The following is a 20,004-nucleotide window of genomic DNA, read 5'->3' on the forward strand; positions in this document are numbered from 1 at the left end:
TGTTTGACACGCAGCAGCGATCAGGATCCTGCTGTGACATCGCTGGTCGGAGCTAGAAGGCCAGAACTTTATTTCGTTGCTGGATCACCCGCTGACATCGCTGAATCAGCGTGTGTGACGCCGATCCAGCGATGTGTTCACTTGTAACCAGGGTAAACATCGGGTTACTAAGCGCAGGGCCGCGCTTAGTAACCCGATATTTACCCTGGTTACCATTTTAAATGTAAAAAAAAACACTACATACTTACATTTCGGTGTCTGTCGCGTCCCCCGGCATCAGCTTCCCTGCACTGTGTCAGCACCGGCCGGCCGTAAAGCAGAGCACAGCGGTGACGTCACCGCTCTGCTTTACGGCACTTACACAGTGCAGGGAAGCTGACGCCGGGGGATGTGACAGACACCGGAATGAAAGTATGTAGTGTTTTTTTTTTTTTTTTTTTTACATTTACAATGGTAACAAGGGTAAACATCGGGTTACTAAGCGCGGCCCTGCGCTTAGTAACCCGATGTTTACCCTGGTTACCCGGGGACTTCGGCATCGTTGGTCGCTGGAGAGCTGTCTTTGTGACAGCTCTCCAGCGACCACACAACGACTAAACTGCGACGCTGCAGCGATCGGCATCGTTGTCTATATCGCTGCAGCGTTGCTTAACCCCTTACCGGCATCGGACGTGCTATACCGTCCGATGCCGGCTCCCCTGCTTTGATGCAGGGCTCCGCGGTGAGCCCGCATCAAAGCCGGGACATGTCAGCTGTTTTGAACAGCTGACATGTGCCCGTAATAGGCGCGGGCAGAATCGCGATCTGCCCGCACCTATTAACTAGTTAAATGCCGCTGTCAAACGCAGACAGCGGCATTTAACTACCGCTTCCGGCCGGGCGGCCGGAAATGACGTCATCGCCGACCCCCGTCACATGATCGGGGGTCGGCGATGCTTGTATATTGTAACCATAGAGGTCCTTGAGACCTCTATGGTTACTGATGACCGGTGGCTGTGAGCGCCACCCTGTGGTCGGCGCTCACAGCACACCTCCATTTCTGCTACATAGCAGCGATCAGCAGATCGCTGCTATGTAGCAGAGGCGATCGAGTTGTGCCAACTTCTAGCCTCCCATGGAGGCTATTGAAGCATGGCAAAAGTTAAAAAAAAAGTTAAAAAAAATGTGAAAAAAATAAAAAAAAAATATAAAAGTTTAAATCACCCCCCTTTCGCCCCAATCAAAATAAATCAATAAAAAAAATATCAAATCTACGCATATTTGGTATCGCCGCGCTCAGAATCGCCCGATCTATCAATTAAAAAAAAGTATTAACCTGATCGCTAAACAGCGTAGCGGGAAAAAAATTCGAAGCGCCAGAATTACGTTTTTTTGGTCGCCGCGACATTGCATTAAAATGCAATAACGGGCGATCAAAAGAACGTATCTGCACCGAAATGCTATCATTAAAAACGTCATCTCGGCACGCAAAAAATAAGCCCTCAACCGACCCCAGATCATGAAAAATGGAGACGCTACGAGTATCGGAAAATGGCGCAATTTTTTTTTATTTTTTTTTTTTTTAGCAAAGTTTGGAATTTTTTTTCACCACTTAGATAAAAAATAACCTAGTCATGTTAGGTGTCTATGAACTCGTACTGACCTGGAGAATCATAATGGAAGGTCAGTTTTAGCATTTAGTGAACCTAGCAAAAAAGCCAAACAAAAAACCAATGTGGGATTGCACTTTTTTTGCAATTTCACCGCACTTGGAATTTTTTTCCCGTTTTCTAGTACACGACATGCTAAAACCAATGATGTCGTTCAAAAGTACAACTCGTTTCGCAAAAAATAAGCCCTCACATGGCCAAATTGACGAAAAAATAAAAAAGTTATGGCTCTGGGAAGGAGGGGAGCGAAAAACGAACACGGAAAAACGAAAAATCCCCTGGTCATGAAGGGGTTAATATGACGGTACCTGACAGTCACGGCTCTGACAGCTATGAAGGTATAGTCTAAATTAGTCATCATGGACTACTGGACTTTAACCATTAACTGAAGAAGCCGATGAGTCAGAAGGAGACGTCATATAATTAGAAGTTGTGATTAGATCATGGTAACAATTCGCATGTGAAGGTCGTGTTGCTGAATCACTGTCATCATGTAGTAATTGCAGTCAGAACAAAGTACAGGCTTTGGTGACATTCCCGACACCAGATGGGTGGAGCACAGTATTATTATTATTCGTGTTGGCCTGTAACTTCTACTTGTAGTGTTGGCATTGCACGTGAATGGGTGCGATGATGCCAAGTGTGATCCATGACAGAGGCAATTAATTAATTAGGCCAATGCAGTATATATTATACCCCAGCCTAGATGGGATGGCAAATTTGAACATTATTTTTATTTCTGTGTCTATGAATAGTCACTTCTAGGCCTCAATGAGTTTTATTTTAGATTTTTGTAGCATTTTTGTTATCTGCTGTGTGATAACGAATCAAGAATTGTAATGGATCGGTCAAACTATGACAATTCCCTTTAACCCCAGGCTATTTTCAATGTTTTCATTTTTCGCTTCCCTTTTTCCCAGAGCCATACCTTTTTTTTCCCATCAATATGGCTGTGTGAGGGCTTGTTTTTTGCTGGACAAGTTGTACTTTTGAACAACGTAATTGATTTAACCATATTACGTACTGGAAAAAAATTCAAAGTGCGGTGAAATTGCAAAAAAATTCTACAATTTTATTTCTTTTTTTACCATGTTTACTAAATGCTGACCTGCTATTATGATTCTCCAGGTAGTTATGAGTTTGCAGATGTCAATCATGTATAGGTTATTTTTTATTTAAGTGATGGGAAAAAAAATCCGAAGTTTGTTAAAAAAAAAAAAAAAAAAAGGTGCCATTTTCCAAAATCCATAGCGTCTCCATTTTTGGGGGGATCTTGGGCTTGGGCCGGGTGAGGGCTTATTTTTTTTCACGCTGAGCTGATTCCAAACATCGATTCCAGCCAAAAAAGGTAGCACAGAGTCCAATGGGGACCCATGCAGCACTGGAAGAGGAGTGGCTGGGGATCAGTTGGGTATACTTTTTTTTTTTTTCTTTTTTTAAAGCATTGAAGAATGTTTTTGTAATCTAAAAAGAGGGGTGGGAAGCCCATCTAGAATAAAGCATTTTACAGCTATATATTAAGATGTCAGAGCAGGTGTGAGAGTGTGGACAAATAGAGTAGTGCTTCATTTCTCCTGGAGGGGCGCTGTAGGAATATTAAGCACTTGCTCCTGGCAACCTGAATCAAAATTCACATATAGAACACTGTATGTGGTATTTGTATATAAATGTATATATATATATATCTATATATATATATCTATGTGTGTGTGTATATATATATCTACTATATAAAGCTGAATGTGTGTGTGTATGTGTGTGTATGTCTGGGATTGGCATCTGCACCGTCGCAGCTACAGCCACAAAATTTTGCACAGTCACACGTCTGGACCCCGAGAGCGTCATAGGCTATGTTGTGAGGCGAAATTTTAACCCCGCGCGTTCCAATTCACCAAACAATTTTGCCCCTATCTACATAATGGGGAAAAAAGTGAAAGGAAAAGTGTTGGAAGCGTCGAAGCTACAGCAACAAAATTTTGCACAGTCACACGTCTGGACCCTGAGAGCGTCATAGGCTATGTTGTGAGGTGAAATTTTAACCCTGCGCTTTCCAATTCACCAAACAATTTTGCCCCTATCTACATAATGGGGAAAAGTGAAAGGAAAAGTGTTGGAGGCAAATTGACAGCTGCCAGATGTGAACAAGGGGGACTTAAAGAATGAGAGCGATGGCGCCAAAGAGTATATACCGTACAGTTGCTAAGGTGGGACCCCGACATGGGATACTCACCACACACGGGGATATGAACACACACACAAAATGCGCCACACACTACCACGTGCTTGAACACATATACCACCCTCAGCACACATTTCACCACACATACACCAACCTCGCCACATAAAAGTCGAAACACAAAAGTCGCCGCTCAAAACTCACCACGCGCAAAACTTGCCACATGCAAAAAATAGGCTCACGCAAAACTCGCCACAAGTTAAAAACTCACCTCATGGAAAACTCGCCACACGCAAAACTTGCACATGCGGAAAAATTGCCACATGCACAAAATTTGCAACACATGCAAAAGTTGCCTCACACAAAACTTGCACATACTCAAAAGGCACCAGACATAAAACTCACCACGCGCAAAACTCGCCATGCGCAAAACTTGCTGCACACAACTTGCTACACTAACCTGTCACATGCAACTCAACACACAAAAAGTTGCTACATGAATGTTGTCACACAAAACTCATCTCACAAAAGTCGCTACATGCATGTCGCCACACACAACTCAACACACACAACTTGACAAACGGAACTCGCCCTAAAACACACACAAGTCTGGTATTAGCCTTCAAAAATAAAAATCTGATTAATAAGCAGACAAACTACAAGAGCAACAAATGTACCATATAGGAAATACGGCAGCTGTCAGTCACATGACCTGTCTATTATGTGTATGTGTGAGCTAATATATACTGCCAGGGGGAGGGCTTCCTGTTGGCTGGGGATTTATCAGACTGCCAATTTATCTTACAAATACTGAGGTAAAAATACTGAGCAAATAATGTGTTAACGAGGTCTAGTACAGGAGATCACACAGGTATATACTATATACAGGGGAGATGACACACAGATATATACTATATACAGGGGAGATGACACACAGATATATACTATATACAGGAGGAGATGACATACAGGTATATACTATATACAGGAGGAGATGACACACAGGTATATACTATATACAGGAGCAGATGACCTACAGGTATATACTATATACAGGAGGAGATGACATACAGGTATATGCTATATATAGAAGATGACATGCAGGTATATACTATATACAGGAGGAGATGACACAGATATATACTATATACAGGGGAGATGACACACAGGTATATACTATATACAGGAGGAGATGACATACAGGTATATACTATATATAGAAGGAGATGACATTCACGTATATACTATATATAGGGGAGATGAGACACAGCAGGTATATACTATATACAGGGGAGATGACATACAGGTATATACTATATACAGGAGATGACATACAGATGTATACTATATATAAGGGAGATGACAAACATGTATATACTGAGGTGATGAGGTGTGAGGTGAAAATGAAATGGTGTGAGTGCAAAATCAGAGGAGTGAGGAAAAATAGTGGAGTGATCAGAAAATGACAGATGTCAGGTTGAAATGACAAGTGTTAGGGGGGAATGAGAGGAGTGAGGGAAAAAATGAGAGGTGGGAGGGGGAAAATGAAAGATGTGATTGGGAAAATGAGAGGCGTGATGGGAAAATAAGACAAGTGAGGGGCTATAACTAACCACAGATATTTACTATGCCCAGGCAACGCCGGGCTCTTCAGCTAGTATATATATATATACCACATGTAGTGTTCCATATATTCGGGAATGCCTTCCCCTTAGACAAATCTTTAGTGATACCATTAAATACTGGTACTGTGTAAGATTTGGCCTGGGAGAGCCGACACCTGTATAAACGTGGCATAAATTGTGACTTTCTGTTTATTTCCACCTTCCAAGTATAATTGCTTATATCATAGGGTATATTCCTAATGCTCACGCCTCTCTTGAAGAATATATGTGATGTATTTAGACTTTATCTCCGTCCTGGCAATGCACGATACTTGTGAATTATAATAGTCTGTGTATGAACATTTTGGTTTGTCTCGAGTTTACAAACTGAGGTCTTGAGACATAATAAGCAATTAGAGATAAGAAAGCATAATTCACAGAGTTTGGCTAAAGCCAAGTGAATTGCTCCTCCATCTACATTAGTCATTGCAGACACTTGTATATTTAATTAGATGGATCTGCCCGACTCCCTCGGGTTATAGTTTGTCTGTTTTGGTTTCATGGTTTGAAAGCTAAAGACAATTGGAAAGTTCTCCCCTCGCTGACCGCTGAAGACAGTTACTTAGTTTGGTTTTGACATCTCATACATAATAATAAAGATTAATGGTTTCTGCTGCCTGTTGCAAAGCAAAGAAACTAGAATTCATAGCTGTGCACCCAGAGCCTACCAGACATTGAAAATTGGAATCGAAAAGAACGATCGGACATATGTAGCTGAAATAATACAAAAATAATATCTCTAGTAAAACATCCATTTCTTTTGTCCTCTTTTGCTAAAAAGAAAAGTTCTTGAAGGCAGATAGTTTTTAGTTGTTTGATGTGAACCACAGGTGAATTTTGTCCCAATTTATTACAGGCCTGCCACTTGCCATAAATGTGTAAATGTCGCTGTTCTCCTGAATATGGCTTGGTATTTTTGTTCCTGTTCTTCTCCACTCCAGTGAGGTGACCTCCTCATCCCTGTATGTAAATCTAATTTTGTTAGCCAAGAAGGCGTGATTCTTGAGAACACTCCCATGAAGAAGAGTTGATCACACCCACTTGACTATAAAGCCTTGATTTACATACAGGAAAGGGGATGTCCTATCTCAGGAATTGAGAGGTGCAGGAACACAAGTAAAATAATTTTAGATGAACAGTGGCATTTACATCAGACAAAAAAATACCTATTTATGGATAGTGACCAGTCCTCAATAAAGTATGTGCCATATATACTAATTGAAGGCGTCTTCTGCCTTGGGCGGATTAGTTATTTAGAGGCTTGGTAATGTGGTCGATTACTCCTGTGGTAGCTTTAATGCTAAGCGCTTGTTTCCAATCTAACCAAGTGTTGGTTTGTTCACTCCCTCTGGTTTCCGTTGTCTTCCTTCACTGGATCTTCAGTCAATCCAAAAGGAATACGAGTAGTTTGCCTGTTTTTACACCTCCCACTTGTAGTGTATGATGATCCATTTTAAACCAGTTTACCATTTTTATTCCTTTTTGATCTTCTTAGGCTCAAGAAAGGTCAGAAAGCGGAGAATTGGCTTTTATCAAACAGCTTGCCCAGAAAATCCTAATTGTAATTGCACGACCAGCCCGCTTGTTGGAATGCCTGGTAAGAATGAAAACATATTCATTAGCATTTGATCCATTTAAGATTAAGCAGGTAAACGTGGGGTGACTTTAACGATGTAAGACTGAGTGCACATAGCGTATTGCGTTACAGCCCTACATGTAGTGTTAGCCGGAGAAGCTCCCGGTATATAAACTGACCGAATCCATACGGCTACATTTACCAACAAATCCATTCCAACCAATCAACGAAACTGATCCATTCATCCAGTGGGATGTGCTTAAAGTTAGGCCCATCACTTGCTTTAAGTATGTATTTTTTCGGTTGCCTGGTCTAAATCCCAGTTTTTCTGAAATCAATATTGTTTTCTATTGTTCCTATACTTTTCCATTCCAGAGATGTGGACTCTCTTCCTGTGTGTAAATTCTGTATTTTATCCAAGTAGATGTGATCATCACCTCTTCTTTGTGGGCGTCTTTTTGACGGGTACACACAGTTGCCTCAAAAGACAAGACTTACATATAGGGAAGAGGAGTCAACATCTACGATAAAAACTGAATATTTTCTGCTTTTCTTTGGAATGTATTGCCACCAAGTCTCTTATGATTACCGTAATTTGGTCTGTTGAAAATAACTTCATTACCAAAGATCACTTTGCTGAACAACCCCTTCATCATTTATAAACCCATAGCTCTAGGAGTATGTGAGATTTTCTTTTTGTTGATTACATCTTTTGTATAATTCAGGAATTTGATCCTGAAGAATTTTATTACCTTTTGGAAGCAGCAGAAGGCCACGCCAAGGAGGGCCAAGGTATTAAAACTGACATACCAAGGTATATCATCAGCCAGCTGGGACTGAACAAAGATCCTCTGGAAGGTAGGCAGGTCATGCATTAGTTTTCATGATTAGGCAGGTCATGAATTATTTTTTATGATTACATTTCATACTTACATGAAGCTTTACTTTCTGTGATGTAAATTTGATAACAAACTTTTCATTAGATGCTATCAGGAGGTGAAGAATCCCATGATAAATCATCCATTGTTTCTAGGCATTTTTTTTTTTTAAACAATAGTGAATTAAACACTACAAATGTAACATTTTATCACTACTAACTTAGAATTATCTCCAGGTTGAAGAATGAAATGAATTGAATCAGAAAATCAACAACTTTTTAGAAATGGCTAAATTTCCATAAATAGTTGTGAGGCAACTAAAAGGTGGAGAATTAAACATGCTGCATTCACACCTGTACTTAAACTGCAAAGTACTCCCGAAACACGTAAGAACAGTTAAAAGGTTGTCTGGTCATATGATGTTGATGATCCTTTTGGGATAAAAAGGACATAAGGAGAGCAGCACAGCAGAACGCCCCAATTCTGACTTATAGTTTATCATGTACAATATCGAACTGGCTACAGTGGAGAATGGCAACAGATTGGTATTACATCCTTCATCAGGCTGGAAGAGATGATGCATTAGACAAAGACTGGTATGAACTCCTGGGTTCACCAAGAAGCAGACCTGGGACGGTAGTGAAGACTAATCTTTGCTTTACTGCAGTCCCTGGTCTGCCTCTTGGGTAACCAAATGCCATACCCAGTACTTTACACCAAAGTATATGTCCTATACTTAAATTATCTCTGCCGGATGAAGGATAAGAATAAGATAAGAATAGGGAATTGCTATAAGCCATCAACCTTCTAATAATTTAAAGGAGCTTGTCACTCAAATTATCCATTTTTGCATAGTGGCATGTTAATAGAGTCTGGCTGGGTAGTGGGACCATCCTTGGTCAGGTTTTGCATTGATGACATGAACCTTGCTTTACCTGTTAGGCTATTTTACAGATGAAGGCAATATATGCGCAAAACACAAGTTCTGGGGGGTTTATATGATTAGTGGCAACTACAATGAGTATTATAGGGGTTGTCCAGCGAATTGTTAATAGACTATTACAATCTCCACATAATAGAATTGAGCCCCCCTCCCAAAGTTTAGGAAGTGACAAAGGAGCTGTATACAGAGCCTTGTTTGTCTGTATGCTGTTATCCTGCCTTAGGCCTCTTTCACACATCAGTTTTTTTTAGAATCAGTCATAATCTGTCAGTGTTGAAAAGACGGATACTGTGCTGATGCACTGGATCCGTTTTTTTGATGGATCTGTCGAAGCAGCTGCCGCAGGAATTTAAAGGAACAGAATTCGAGAGCGAGATTCCCTGAATGGAAAAATGGGTTAAATTAAAGGAATAGAAATTCTTCAAGGCATGCTCAGTTTCAAAAAACAGAATCCGTCGCTGGATTCCGCCCATAGGCTTCTATTTTACCCAACGACTGACGCCGCTGGATCCATCGCTGGCTGACTTTTCCACGCAACAAAAAAACGTTACTTTGTACGTCTTCTCCAGGCGACGGATAAACAAATTCCGACGGATCCAGCTCACGACGGACAAAACGTAATCCGTCGCTAATACAAGTCTATGAGAAAAAGACGGATCCGTTTTTTTCACAAAACGACGGATTTTGACGGAAGCAAAAAGACTGAAGTGTGAAAGAGGCCTTAGCAGTGCTGATAATGAGATGGCCCTGCCCAAGTCTACACAGCAAAGCTGACCAATGATCTGCAGACTCTGAATAAGGCACCATGATGAAGACTACAGCTACTTCATTCACTTCTTTAAAAAAAAATAGCGATTCAGCATTATGGAAAGTTTTCTCCAGAGGTTTCATAGAAGTCTAACCATGATCGATAGAGATGATTTTGTAATGCAGTGAGAAGAGCAGACATTATTAAATCGCTGGTACCAGTATCTAATCTTGTTGCTGGAGACATGGATATTTTATGAGCAGCATTAGGATTCTATGTTTGCTGTCAAGCAGAATGACTTTCAAATGCTATCTTTTTGTTAGCAGCTGAGCAATATTACCTTAAGCTACATGCTGGAAAGAGCAGGGCTTCATCTCTTATCTGCCAAATTGTTACCTTTTTATAATGTTTGCAAATACAGAAGTTGAAGGGTATCCATGCTGGTAGCACAGGATCTGAACCCAGCAGCAGCTGCCTTCATGATGACCAAATATTCCTAATGGAGTAGTCACGCATGAATTACTGGTTGATAATAGCACATGAATAGCCCGTGCTTTGAAAGCTGGACCACAACAGATTCATCATCTGCCTGATACCGGTGCATTACTCAACTGCTCCCCGGAGAGAGATTTTTTTTCTTCTTCCCCTGTGGTTTTCAAATTGCCGTCTTTTCCTTTCTTTTCTTCTTTCCCTCTTTCTGTAACGCCAGTCTATAGAAATGGATTCAATCAATGACATAAAATAGGCAGATGTTTAATGGTATTTAGATGAGTTTTAAAAATCTCTTCAGGCATTTCAAAATGGTTCCCGGGATTCTGGCTTTAAGTGCTGACTCTGGGATTCATTCCATTAATACCTACTGTTTGCAGATATTATGTGCTTCCAAGATAACTGCTATTGGGCAAGGCTTCTTTTGAAATGGAATTGTTCCTTTTTTTTTTTTTGCCTTGTTCGCCGTGACATTACCTATTTTCGGCTGAATTTTCACTAGCAGTTTAAGATATCTGAACCAGACATAAAATAATTCATGAAAATGAAGCAGTCCTCGTTAAAGGGTAATAATCCGAGAGGCTAGCAGGTTCATTAAAATAGAAATGAACTTGCAGTCCATGGTCCATTCTTTATTGCCCCCTCCTGATCATTTCAGTTTTGGTTATTACTGGCACTATTACTTTATTTTATTTTCACATGAACAGACCATACTCTTCTGGTTATTTTGTATTATGTTACTTTATAGGAAGACTGCCGAAGGATTTCTTTCCCAAAGCTATTATGCCATGTAGGTTTTTCAAAGACAAGTCCAGCATTACAGTACATTAACATTCCATCTCCATTACTGAGAAATCTACTTTAGGAGGCTGAAGGACTATGGTAGATCTGAAGCTACGGTCACTCCACCTCTATTCCCCACCCAGCTCCGCCTCCTTCCGCTTGACTAACCGCCTTTATGGCAAAGAAGCCATCAGTCAAGCAGGTGGTGGCACTTGGCCTCATAATTAATAGAGCTGGAGTGACAGAGGCTTCAGATCTACCATAGTCCTTCATCCTCATTTGTATATCCATTCTAAAACTGATTTCTCAGTTACGGCCATGAAAAAGGTATTGCTGGATTAGTCATTGAAAGCACTACACGTAGAAATAAATAGTTTGGGTTGTGAAATTCTCCTCACAGATTCCCTTTAAGGATTTGGCTCAAATATATATATGATTTTCTAAAAAATAGTGTCTCAACAATAAGCTGTTATCACCATAGAAAGCCACACCTGAACATACGTATGCCATGACATACCTGCCTCTCTTATTTGCGACTCCGTGCCCTGATATGTAGCACAAAGGTCCCTAGCGAGTGACCTCCCTGTATGACATCCACGGGCCCCTACAAGGCAATGGACAGGGACGGTCTTTGTGGCCATCAGTAGAACATACACCTATTAGAGCATGGTTGTCTCAGCTACTTACAACACTGCAAGAGGTTTTTGTACCATTTTGAAAATCTTCAAAAAATATTGTCTTATATCTTGTATTTTACATTTTGAAACCTTAGCTTTCCAAAACATTGAATTATATAGAGTTTATATTTAACTAAAAAAAACAAGTTATTGGGTATTATATATTTTAATATTTGTTTTCCATATTCTATTGTTTGTGAAGAGTTCACCTATTGTATAATTTATGTAAAATGTGGTTTAAAGTATATTTTTCTTTGCTTTTTTTTTGGGTGGCAATTTTAGAAATAGCCTTATTGGTAAATTATGACAGTGGAACAGCGGAGACACCAGAGACGGATGAATCTGCCAGTGTAAGTATCATACACCATGTTTTGGATTTATTTCTTACTTTTCAAAATTATATATAACCAGCTTTTTGGGATTGATTCGTCTTTGTTTTTGCACATTTTTTTCTAGAGTAAAAATTCTAATAGCCACTTTTTATTTTCACTTATTCATTACTTAGTTTGTGCCTTTTTGTTCACTACTCATAAAACCCCTTCTGAATTATATTCCCCCATGTCAAATAAACACCTCCTACACTGTCCCCCAGTGCCGGCACCGATTTAGCGATTTTGATGTTGGGTCTCCGGTATATTGATCCTACTGACAGATTCCCTTTAACTCTAAAACGGTATGACGGAGGAGACAATAGGAATCTATGAATGCGCTCAAATTCATTAAACATTTACGTGTCTATTCTAAGAAATTTGGTGCAAAATCCATCTTAAGAAAGACAAGAAAAAAGCCACCCTCACTTTTTCACAAATGAGTCCTTGGTCTTTTTTGAGGCTCATAATATTTTTAGTACAAACTGATCCCTTCTTGAGTAGTCTCGAGACTAAACGTAATTCTTGTTCTTAGTCTTTAATTGTCGACCTGTAAAGCACTAAGGCCTCTTTCACACTTCAGTTATTTGGCGTCAGTCTAAAACCGCCATTTTCCTCAAATAACGGATCCGTCATTTTTTTTGACGGATCCGTTATTTTCCCATAGACTTGCATTAGTGACGGATTGTGACGGATGGTCGTCCGTTCCATCCGCCATGCGACGGATCCGTCGAAATTTGGCGGACGTTTTCTGAAAATAGACGGACATTGGAACGTTTTTTGTCAACGCTGAAATGGCGGATCGCGACGGATCCGTCGCGTCCGCCATTCCATAGAATGGGTGCCTATGGGCGACGGATCCGCCGCAACCGTTTTTTCGGCGGATCCGTCGCCCCAATCCGTTTTTTCAATTGCGCATGCTCCAAAAAGTAGATACTTCTCCCAGACAACCCCCAAGTAACGGATCCGTCAAAAAAACGGATCCGTTAGAACCGTTTTCGCAACAATTGTGACGGATCCGTCAATCCGTCACTATGTCGGTAGTGACTGACGCCAAAAGACTGAAGTGTGAAAGAGGCCTAAGAAGTATGTTCTTCAATGATAAATCTATATGTTGGATATAGCCTCGCACATTGTGGGAAACCAATTTGTGGTGAGTACCACTTGTATCACATTCATTCCACATAAGCTGAACTGTGGAAGTCAATGTAAAAGGAAATTTTCTATTGAGGTTAAACTTTAAATTTCTAATTTTAATTTCTTCTTCTCTTCAGAGCTCAAATCGATCGTTGAAAATGAGAAGAAAGCCTTGCGAGAGTGACTTTGAAACAATGAAACTAATCAGCAATGGAGCTTATGGGTGAGATTTATGTTGGCAAAAGATAAGCTTGCATAGTTTCTAAAGGCTTGTACATTCTATTAGTTTACACGGCTTTTACGCTGTTGTTTCTTGGTGATGATTTTGTTCTCATGCTCCTTCATTTGCCGTTGGACATTTTTTTTGAAAATTAACTTCATACAACTTTTTACAATAACAGACTGCTTTCTGATGCTTGATCTGTTGACTTATATTAAAAAAAAAAAAAAAAAAGAGTTTGATACATTTCAAAAGCAAAAGAAAAAAAAGTGGTTAGCACTCACCGAACCCGATGCTGTAAAAAGTCTTTATTTTGACATGGACATGGACGGAGAGAACATGATGTCTGGAGGATGACAGCTGTTTCGCGCTACATGCGCTTCCACAGATCCCCGATCGGGATCTGTGGAAGCGCATGTAGCGCGAAACAGCTGTCATCCTCCAGACATCATGTTCTCTCCGTCCATGTCCATGTCAAAATAAAGACTTTTTACAGCATCGGGTTCGGTGAGTGCTAACCACTTTTTTTTCTTTTGCTTTTGAATTACATATCTTTTTGGTGAGCACCCCTTATGCCCATGCATTGAGTAGGAGGTATAGGGGCTGGTACAGCATATTGTAGCACGCCGATAGGTGATCGCTAATGACAGCAGTGCGGGTATATTTTGTTTCTTCTTTTTTTGGACTTCATAGTTTGATACATTTGCCGACAGTTTTTTTTGTTTAAACAAATTGTGTATTAAAATGTGCGCAAGATGTTTCTTTTTTGGGCACCTAACACCCTCTAATTCAATTTCTGTGCTCCCATTGCCAAGCCTGGACATAGGCCCGAACTTTGTACAATAAATATGCACATGTGCAGTGTTACATCCCAACATGGACACAGGATAGAAGGGCATCTAGCGCATCTAAAAAAGCTGATTTTTTGAATAACACAAAGTATCACTTTTTTTATTGAAAAAAGTGATATATATCCCAAATATCCACTGTTGGACGTATCTAGAAATATATATTATGGCAGGCATGTATGGGATTTAACGTTTTCAATTTGTTCTACAGACTTTCTGAGCAATTGAGAGAAATCTTTATATACAGTTCTTATGTGCACGCTGTGTTAGGCCATGGTTACTCACCTACAAGCAGACTCAGACTGGCCCATAGGGTAACAGGGGAGTCCCCCGGTGGACCCTTGTGCAGATCTGGATCCCCTACCCCACTGCATGGGCAGTACTTGGCATAATTCACTTGATTCACTCTGTACAGAAAAAAAAATCATTAACCAAACTACCCAGTTTATTATTATATGTAGATATAGGTAAATTTGTGAATGAGGGTAGTGTAATATTTATATGTAGGTGGAAAGGGGGGCCCCCAAAGTCAATGTTACTGGTGGGCCCTTAGCACCCCAGTCCGACACTGCAGGCTACAATACAATTTTTTTTTCTCTCAGACTATTTTTGGTTAGAAATCGATTTCTGTAAACTCTGAGCAATTTTTAATTAATGAGATCAGATGAAGCATAAAGGAACGGTGAGTCATAGAATATTAAGAGCATGTGGAATCACCAAAATATTTGTATCCAGAGCACAGAACTGTATTTCCCAGCTGCTATTATTGGCATTACGAACACTTGGCTTGGGTTTAGAAGGTGGATCCCGTATGTTGTTGATGGCACTTCACACCACAGGTTTGCATCCAGAAGTCACATGGCAAAGCTCTACTTAGGTCCTGCTATCAGTATTTGGTCAGTAGTTTACATCAGTATTTGTTAGTCAAGGCCAGGAGGGGAACAATCCGAGGAAAAGTATAATAGAAACTCATCACCACTTCTACATCACCACTTCTACATTTCCACCCACTCCTGGTCTTGGTTTACAAACGCTGCTGTGAAATACTGACCAGATACTGATAGTGTGACCGTAGCCTTACCGAGAAAATTGTTATGTTTGACAAGTGCCACTAATAATATGCTGTAGATGTTTGCCCATGCATGCCCAGTATGTTGTAATCATAGTCAATAATGCCTGGTAACTGCATTATTTTTATATTATTGTACTTCGGCACTATATGGTCCATTTATTTACTCCCTTATGTAGCGCCATCATATTCTACAGCACTTTACAGACACCTTCTGTTCCCATTGGGGCTCACAGTCTAAATTCCCTATCGGTGTCTCTTTGGAGCTTGGGAGGAAACCCAGACAAACATACAAGCTCCTTGCAGATGTTGTGCTTGGTGGCACTTCAATGTAGGGCTACAGAGCTAACCACTGAGCCACCGTGCTGGCCGTGTGGTACATTAGAGGGTTATTATAAGGCGTGACTGTACATGGCATCATCCAACCGATTCCAGTTCCCAATTATTTGTTTGCAGTGTATGCATTGAATTTACTTTCAATCAGGGCCGGACTGGCCATCTGACAATTCTGGCAACTGCCAGAAGGGCCTGTCTGGTCATGGGCCGCCTTGTTTGCTACGTTGTTAGCAGAATTGGTGTTCTCAAGACGCCCATACTATTAAGAGTTGTGATGGAGCACAAAGTCGCTGACTCCGTCACTTGCCCCAGCAGGCCACGGGTATCATTAAAAATATTGGTCTTGTAGTAAATCTTCCTTTCCTCCATCCAGGGGAATATTAGTAAATTATCCCATCTGGTTCATGGGGACTGGGACAGCATGGGCCTGTGTGATTTCAAATGCCAGGGCTGAATTTCAGCCTCAGTCCGTGCCTGCTTTCAATCAATGCACAATGGCCTCCAGCAGGGCCCAGTAACCCCCTAGGTGTGGCTGCTTCAGTATTTCATCTGCCTTCCAGCTTTTCTGCTTGGGTAAATCACTGTAAGTCTGGAATTAGTGATTGAGTGCATGCATCATTGGATGGTAAGTGATGAATCAGTGTTGTATCATGCCAGATTTAGTCAGCGTACAAGTCCACGCAAGGCAGGTTTACAAATCCATATATTCTAGCTAATGTACCATACCTAAAGCTTTACTTTATCATCATTTACTTTACATATTCAGTCAAATGCTGTTATATGAGTATCGTGGTAGTTAAAAATGAAAAGATGGGATGTAGACTGTTGGAACGTTTGGGCCTTAGGTTCTGGCTAGTGTGAGTATTCAGATACTAGGCAAGGGAAATGACAAGAAATGTGCTTAAATATATATGTACGCACATATATACTGGGCCGTAGAAACAAGCAGGCTCTGTTCAAGCCAGAGGCTTTTAGGCTACTGCACTGGCCATACCAGGGTGCACTCATTTAGCGCTCACAGACTCTAGGCCAGGGAGATTTGTTTTTGAATTGTATTGTATGCATTTTTTTAAATAAAATATTTTTAATTGTTTTTTAATTCTTTTTACTTATGCAGCTAGCATGTATTTTCATGCACTGCAAACTGCTTGATTCCATCCTTTTGCAAAAGTTACTTGTCAGGACAGGTAGCACATCTTGCATAAACTCAGTTTACTTACTGCGGTGTTTTATCAGCTTTTTTCCTACTGCAATGCTTAGAAGAGAGCTGTCCATCAGCGGCAGAGAGAGCATGCAGATTGTGAATTTCTTAATGCATATCATGAATACATCAGTCTCCTCGTTCACAGTGCACTCAACAAATAAAGTGTGAATTAAAGTCAGAATACACCTGCTGATTGCAGGAAATATGCAGCCCAGTCAGTGTCCAATACATTTCTGCATGTTTCGCTCTGAGAGCTGCTTGAGCTTCCTCATGGGTTCTATTAAAAATTACTTTATGATGGATCCATCTACAGATCCTCTCTTCCTTCTGAATGGGCACCTGAGCTCAAATCTAATTTAGAATTGATCTAAAATTCCCTCATAAACATGAATGTCGAAAAGGTCAAGTTTGTAGGTCAAGTTTTTAGTCATTTCTTGCAGCCGCCTAACTTTTCGAGATGATGCCATATAAATATCCTTGTGATTGCTACATTCACTGGCCTTTGTGGTCTTCTGCCATGGCCGAGGCTTATGTTTGGCTGCAATGACTCTTGCACAGCTTATAGGAAAGTTACAATGTGCTTTGAAAGTGTGGCTCAAGTTATGATCCCCTCATAAATTGGTTAAGTTACTCTGGCCATCCAAACAACAAATTACATTCTATAAATGATGGTGACTAGTAAAACCGTTTAAAGGGAATCTGACACCAGGTTTTTGTTCTGTAGCCTGGAATCAACATGATGTGGTGGCAGACACTCTAATTCCAGTGATGTATCACTTCCTGTCATTTTGATATCATCATTGTTTTCTCTGCTGCAGATCTAGCAGTGCTCAGAATCCCGAACACTGTATAACCCCGCCCACACCACTGATTCACAGCTTTCTGTGTACACTGTATATTAACAGAAATCTTCCAATCAGGGGTGGGGGTGGGGTTATACAGAGCAGATGACTAGAAGGCACAAAACACTTAGTCCTGTAGTGAAAATCTCCTGCTGATAAAATACTGATTTTATTGAACATCAACACGTAGCCTAGTAAGTGACATATCGCTGGAATCAGGTTCTCAGCCACTACATCATGTTGCTCTCAGATTACATAGCAAAAACCTTATGACAGATTACTTATAGGCTAGGAACATATTGTACCAGAACAGAGTAAAAGATAGAAAAAAAACATAAAAGCAGCAGAAGCAAAGCCCATTGCAGTTTTCAGTGTCTTCTGCCAGAGACGGGATGTGGTATTAGAGAAAGACCTGGCAGCAATGTTTCATTCACTTTCTTTGCTAAGGTCATTGTTGATTTTGAAACCTAACTCATTAGAACACAGTGTCCAGGTGCTAAATACAAAAAAGCATGTAAAACACACACTGTGCCATGTATTGTTCTGTTCCGATGCCCGTAAATAAAGCATTGTGTCACTGATATTCTATGCAGTGGAAAAGCAGCTTTGAAGACTCTACCGCCTGCATGGAAAAAGAACCCACAATCGCTTCCATTGCTTACAATTAAAAAAATGCAGACAGAGCTGCCAGTGTAATTTAGTTAGAAATCACAAGTGGACCAGATCCTGTGGGGATCAGAAGGTACAAGGCGTCTGTAAAAGTGCTGGGTCTTAGTTAGAATTGATTTTTGATTTGCATGTATAAATTGCATACTTAATGGTTGTCGCTCTGTCACTAGCAATGAACAGTTCACCTCCAATTATTGGTTTATGCAATCACACGTTACCCTATTCCTCTTGTCTTCATTCTCCTGCTAAAGTATCAATGTCGTTGGCAATTTCTTGTGCATGAGTAAGAGGTATACATGATATATACACTGCTCAAAAAAATAATGGGAACAATTAAACAGAATATAACTCCAAGTAAATCAAACTTCTGTGAAATCAAACTGTCCACTTAGGAAGCAACACTGTTTGACAATCAATTTCACATGCTGTTGTGCAAATGGAATAGACAACAGATGGAAATTATTGGCAATTATCAAGACACACTCAATTATTGGCAATTATCAAGACACACTCAATAAAGGAGTGGTTCTGCAGGTGGGGACCACAAACCACATCTCAGTACCAATGCCTTCTGGCTGATGTTTTGGTCACTTTTGAATGTTAGTTGTGCTTTCACACTCGTGGTAGCATGAGACTGACTATACAACCCACACAAATGGCTCAGGTAGTGCAGCTCATCCAGAATGGCACATCAATGTGAGCTGTGGCAAGAAAGTTTGCGGTGTCTGTCAGCGTAGTGTCCAGAGGCTGGAGGCGCTACCAGGAGACAGGTCAGTACACCAGGAGACGTGAAGGGGAGGGTATGAGAGCAACAACCCAGCAGCAGGACCGCTACCTCAGCCTTTGTGCAAGGAGGAACAGGAGGAGCACTGCCAGAGCCCTGCAAAATGACCTCCAGCAGGCCACAAATGTGCATGTGTCTGCACAAACAGTTAGAAACCGACTCCATGAGGATGGTCTGAGTGCCCGACGTCCACAGATGGGGGTTGTGCTCACAGTCCAACACCATGCAGGACAATTATCATTTGCCACAGAACACCAGGATTGGCAAATTCGCCACTGGCACCCCTGTGCTCTTCACAGATGAAAGCAGGTTCACACTGAGCACGTGACAGAGTCTGGAGACACAGTGGAGAGCGATCTGCTGCCTGCAACATCCTTCAGCATAACCGGTTTCACAGTGGGTCACTAATGGTGTGGGGTGGCATTTCTTTGGAGGGCCACACAGCCCTCCATGTGCTCGCCAGAGGTAGCCTGACTGCCATTAGGTACCGAGATGAGATCCTCAGACCCCATGTGAGACCATATGCTGGTGTGGTTGGCCCTGGGTTCCACCTAATGCAGGACAATGCCAGACCTCATGTGGCTGGAGTGTGTCAGCAGTTCCTGCAAGATGAAGGCATTGAAGCTATGGACTGGCCCGCCCGTTCCCCAGACCTGAATCCGATTGAACACATCTGAGATGGGACATCATGTCTCGCATCATCCACCATCGTCATGTTGCACCACAGACTGTCCATGAGTTTGCAGATGCTTTAGTCCAGGTCTGGGAGGAGATCCCTCAGGAGACCATCCGCCGCCTCATCAGGAGCAGGCCCAGGCGTTGTAGAGAGGTCATACAGGCACGTGGAGGCCACACACATTACTGAGCATCATTTCCTTGTCTTGAGGCAATTCCACTGAAGTTGTATCAGCCTGTAATTTGATTTCCCACTTTGATTTTGAGTA

The 20,004-nt window shown here is 41.1% G+C and overlaps 1 protein-coding gene across 6 annotated transcripts in view; it reads left to right on the top strand.

The window, feature by feature from the left end:
* Positions 1 to 20,004, top strand: part of MAST4 (microtubule associated serine/threonine kinase family member 4) — a 716,609-nt gene that overhangs the window by 637,241 nt on the left and 59,364 nt on the right. For all 6 annotated transcript variants that reach the window (XM_069749605.1, XM_069749612.1, XM_069749636.1 and 3 more), the window contains 4 exons: positions 6,985 to 7,086; positions 7,791 to 7,923; positions 11,866 to 11,933; positions 13,226 to 13,311. In XM_069749605.1, coding sequence (XP_069605706.1) covers positions 6,985 to 7,086; positions 7,791 to 7,923; positions 11,866 to 11,933; positions 13,226 to 13,311 — 389 coding nt within the window. The remainder of the gene's footprint in view (positions 1 to 6,984; positions 7,087 to 7,790; positions 7,924 to 11,865; positions 11,934 to 13,225; positions 13,312 to 20,004) is intronic.

Source organism: Ranitomeya imitator, chromosome 1 (genome assembly GCF_032444005.1).
Source record: "Ranitomeya imitator isolate aRanImi1 chromosome 1, aRanImi1.pri, whole genome shotgun sequence".
In the NCBI taxonomy this organism is placed as follows: Eukaryota; Metazoa; Chordata; class Amphibia; order Anura; family Dendrobatidae; genus Ranitomeya; species Ranitomeya imitator.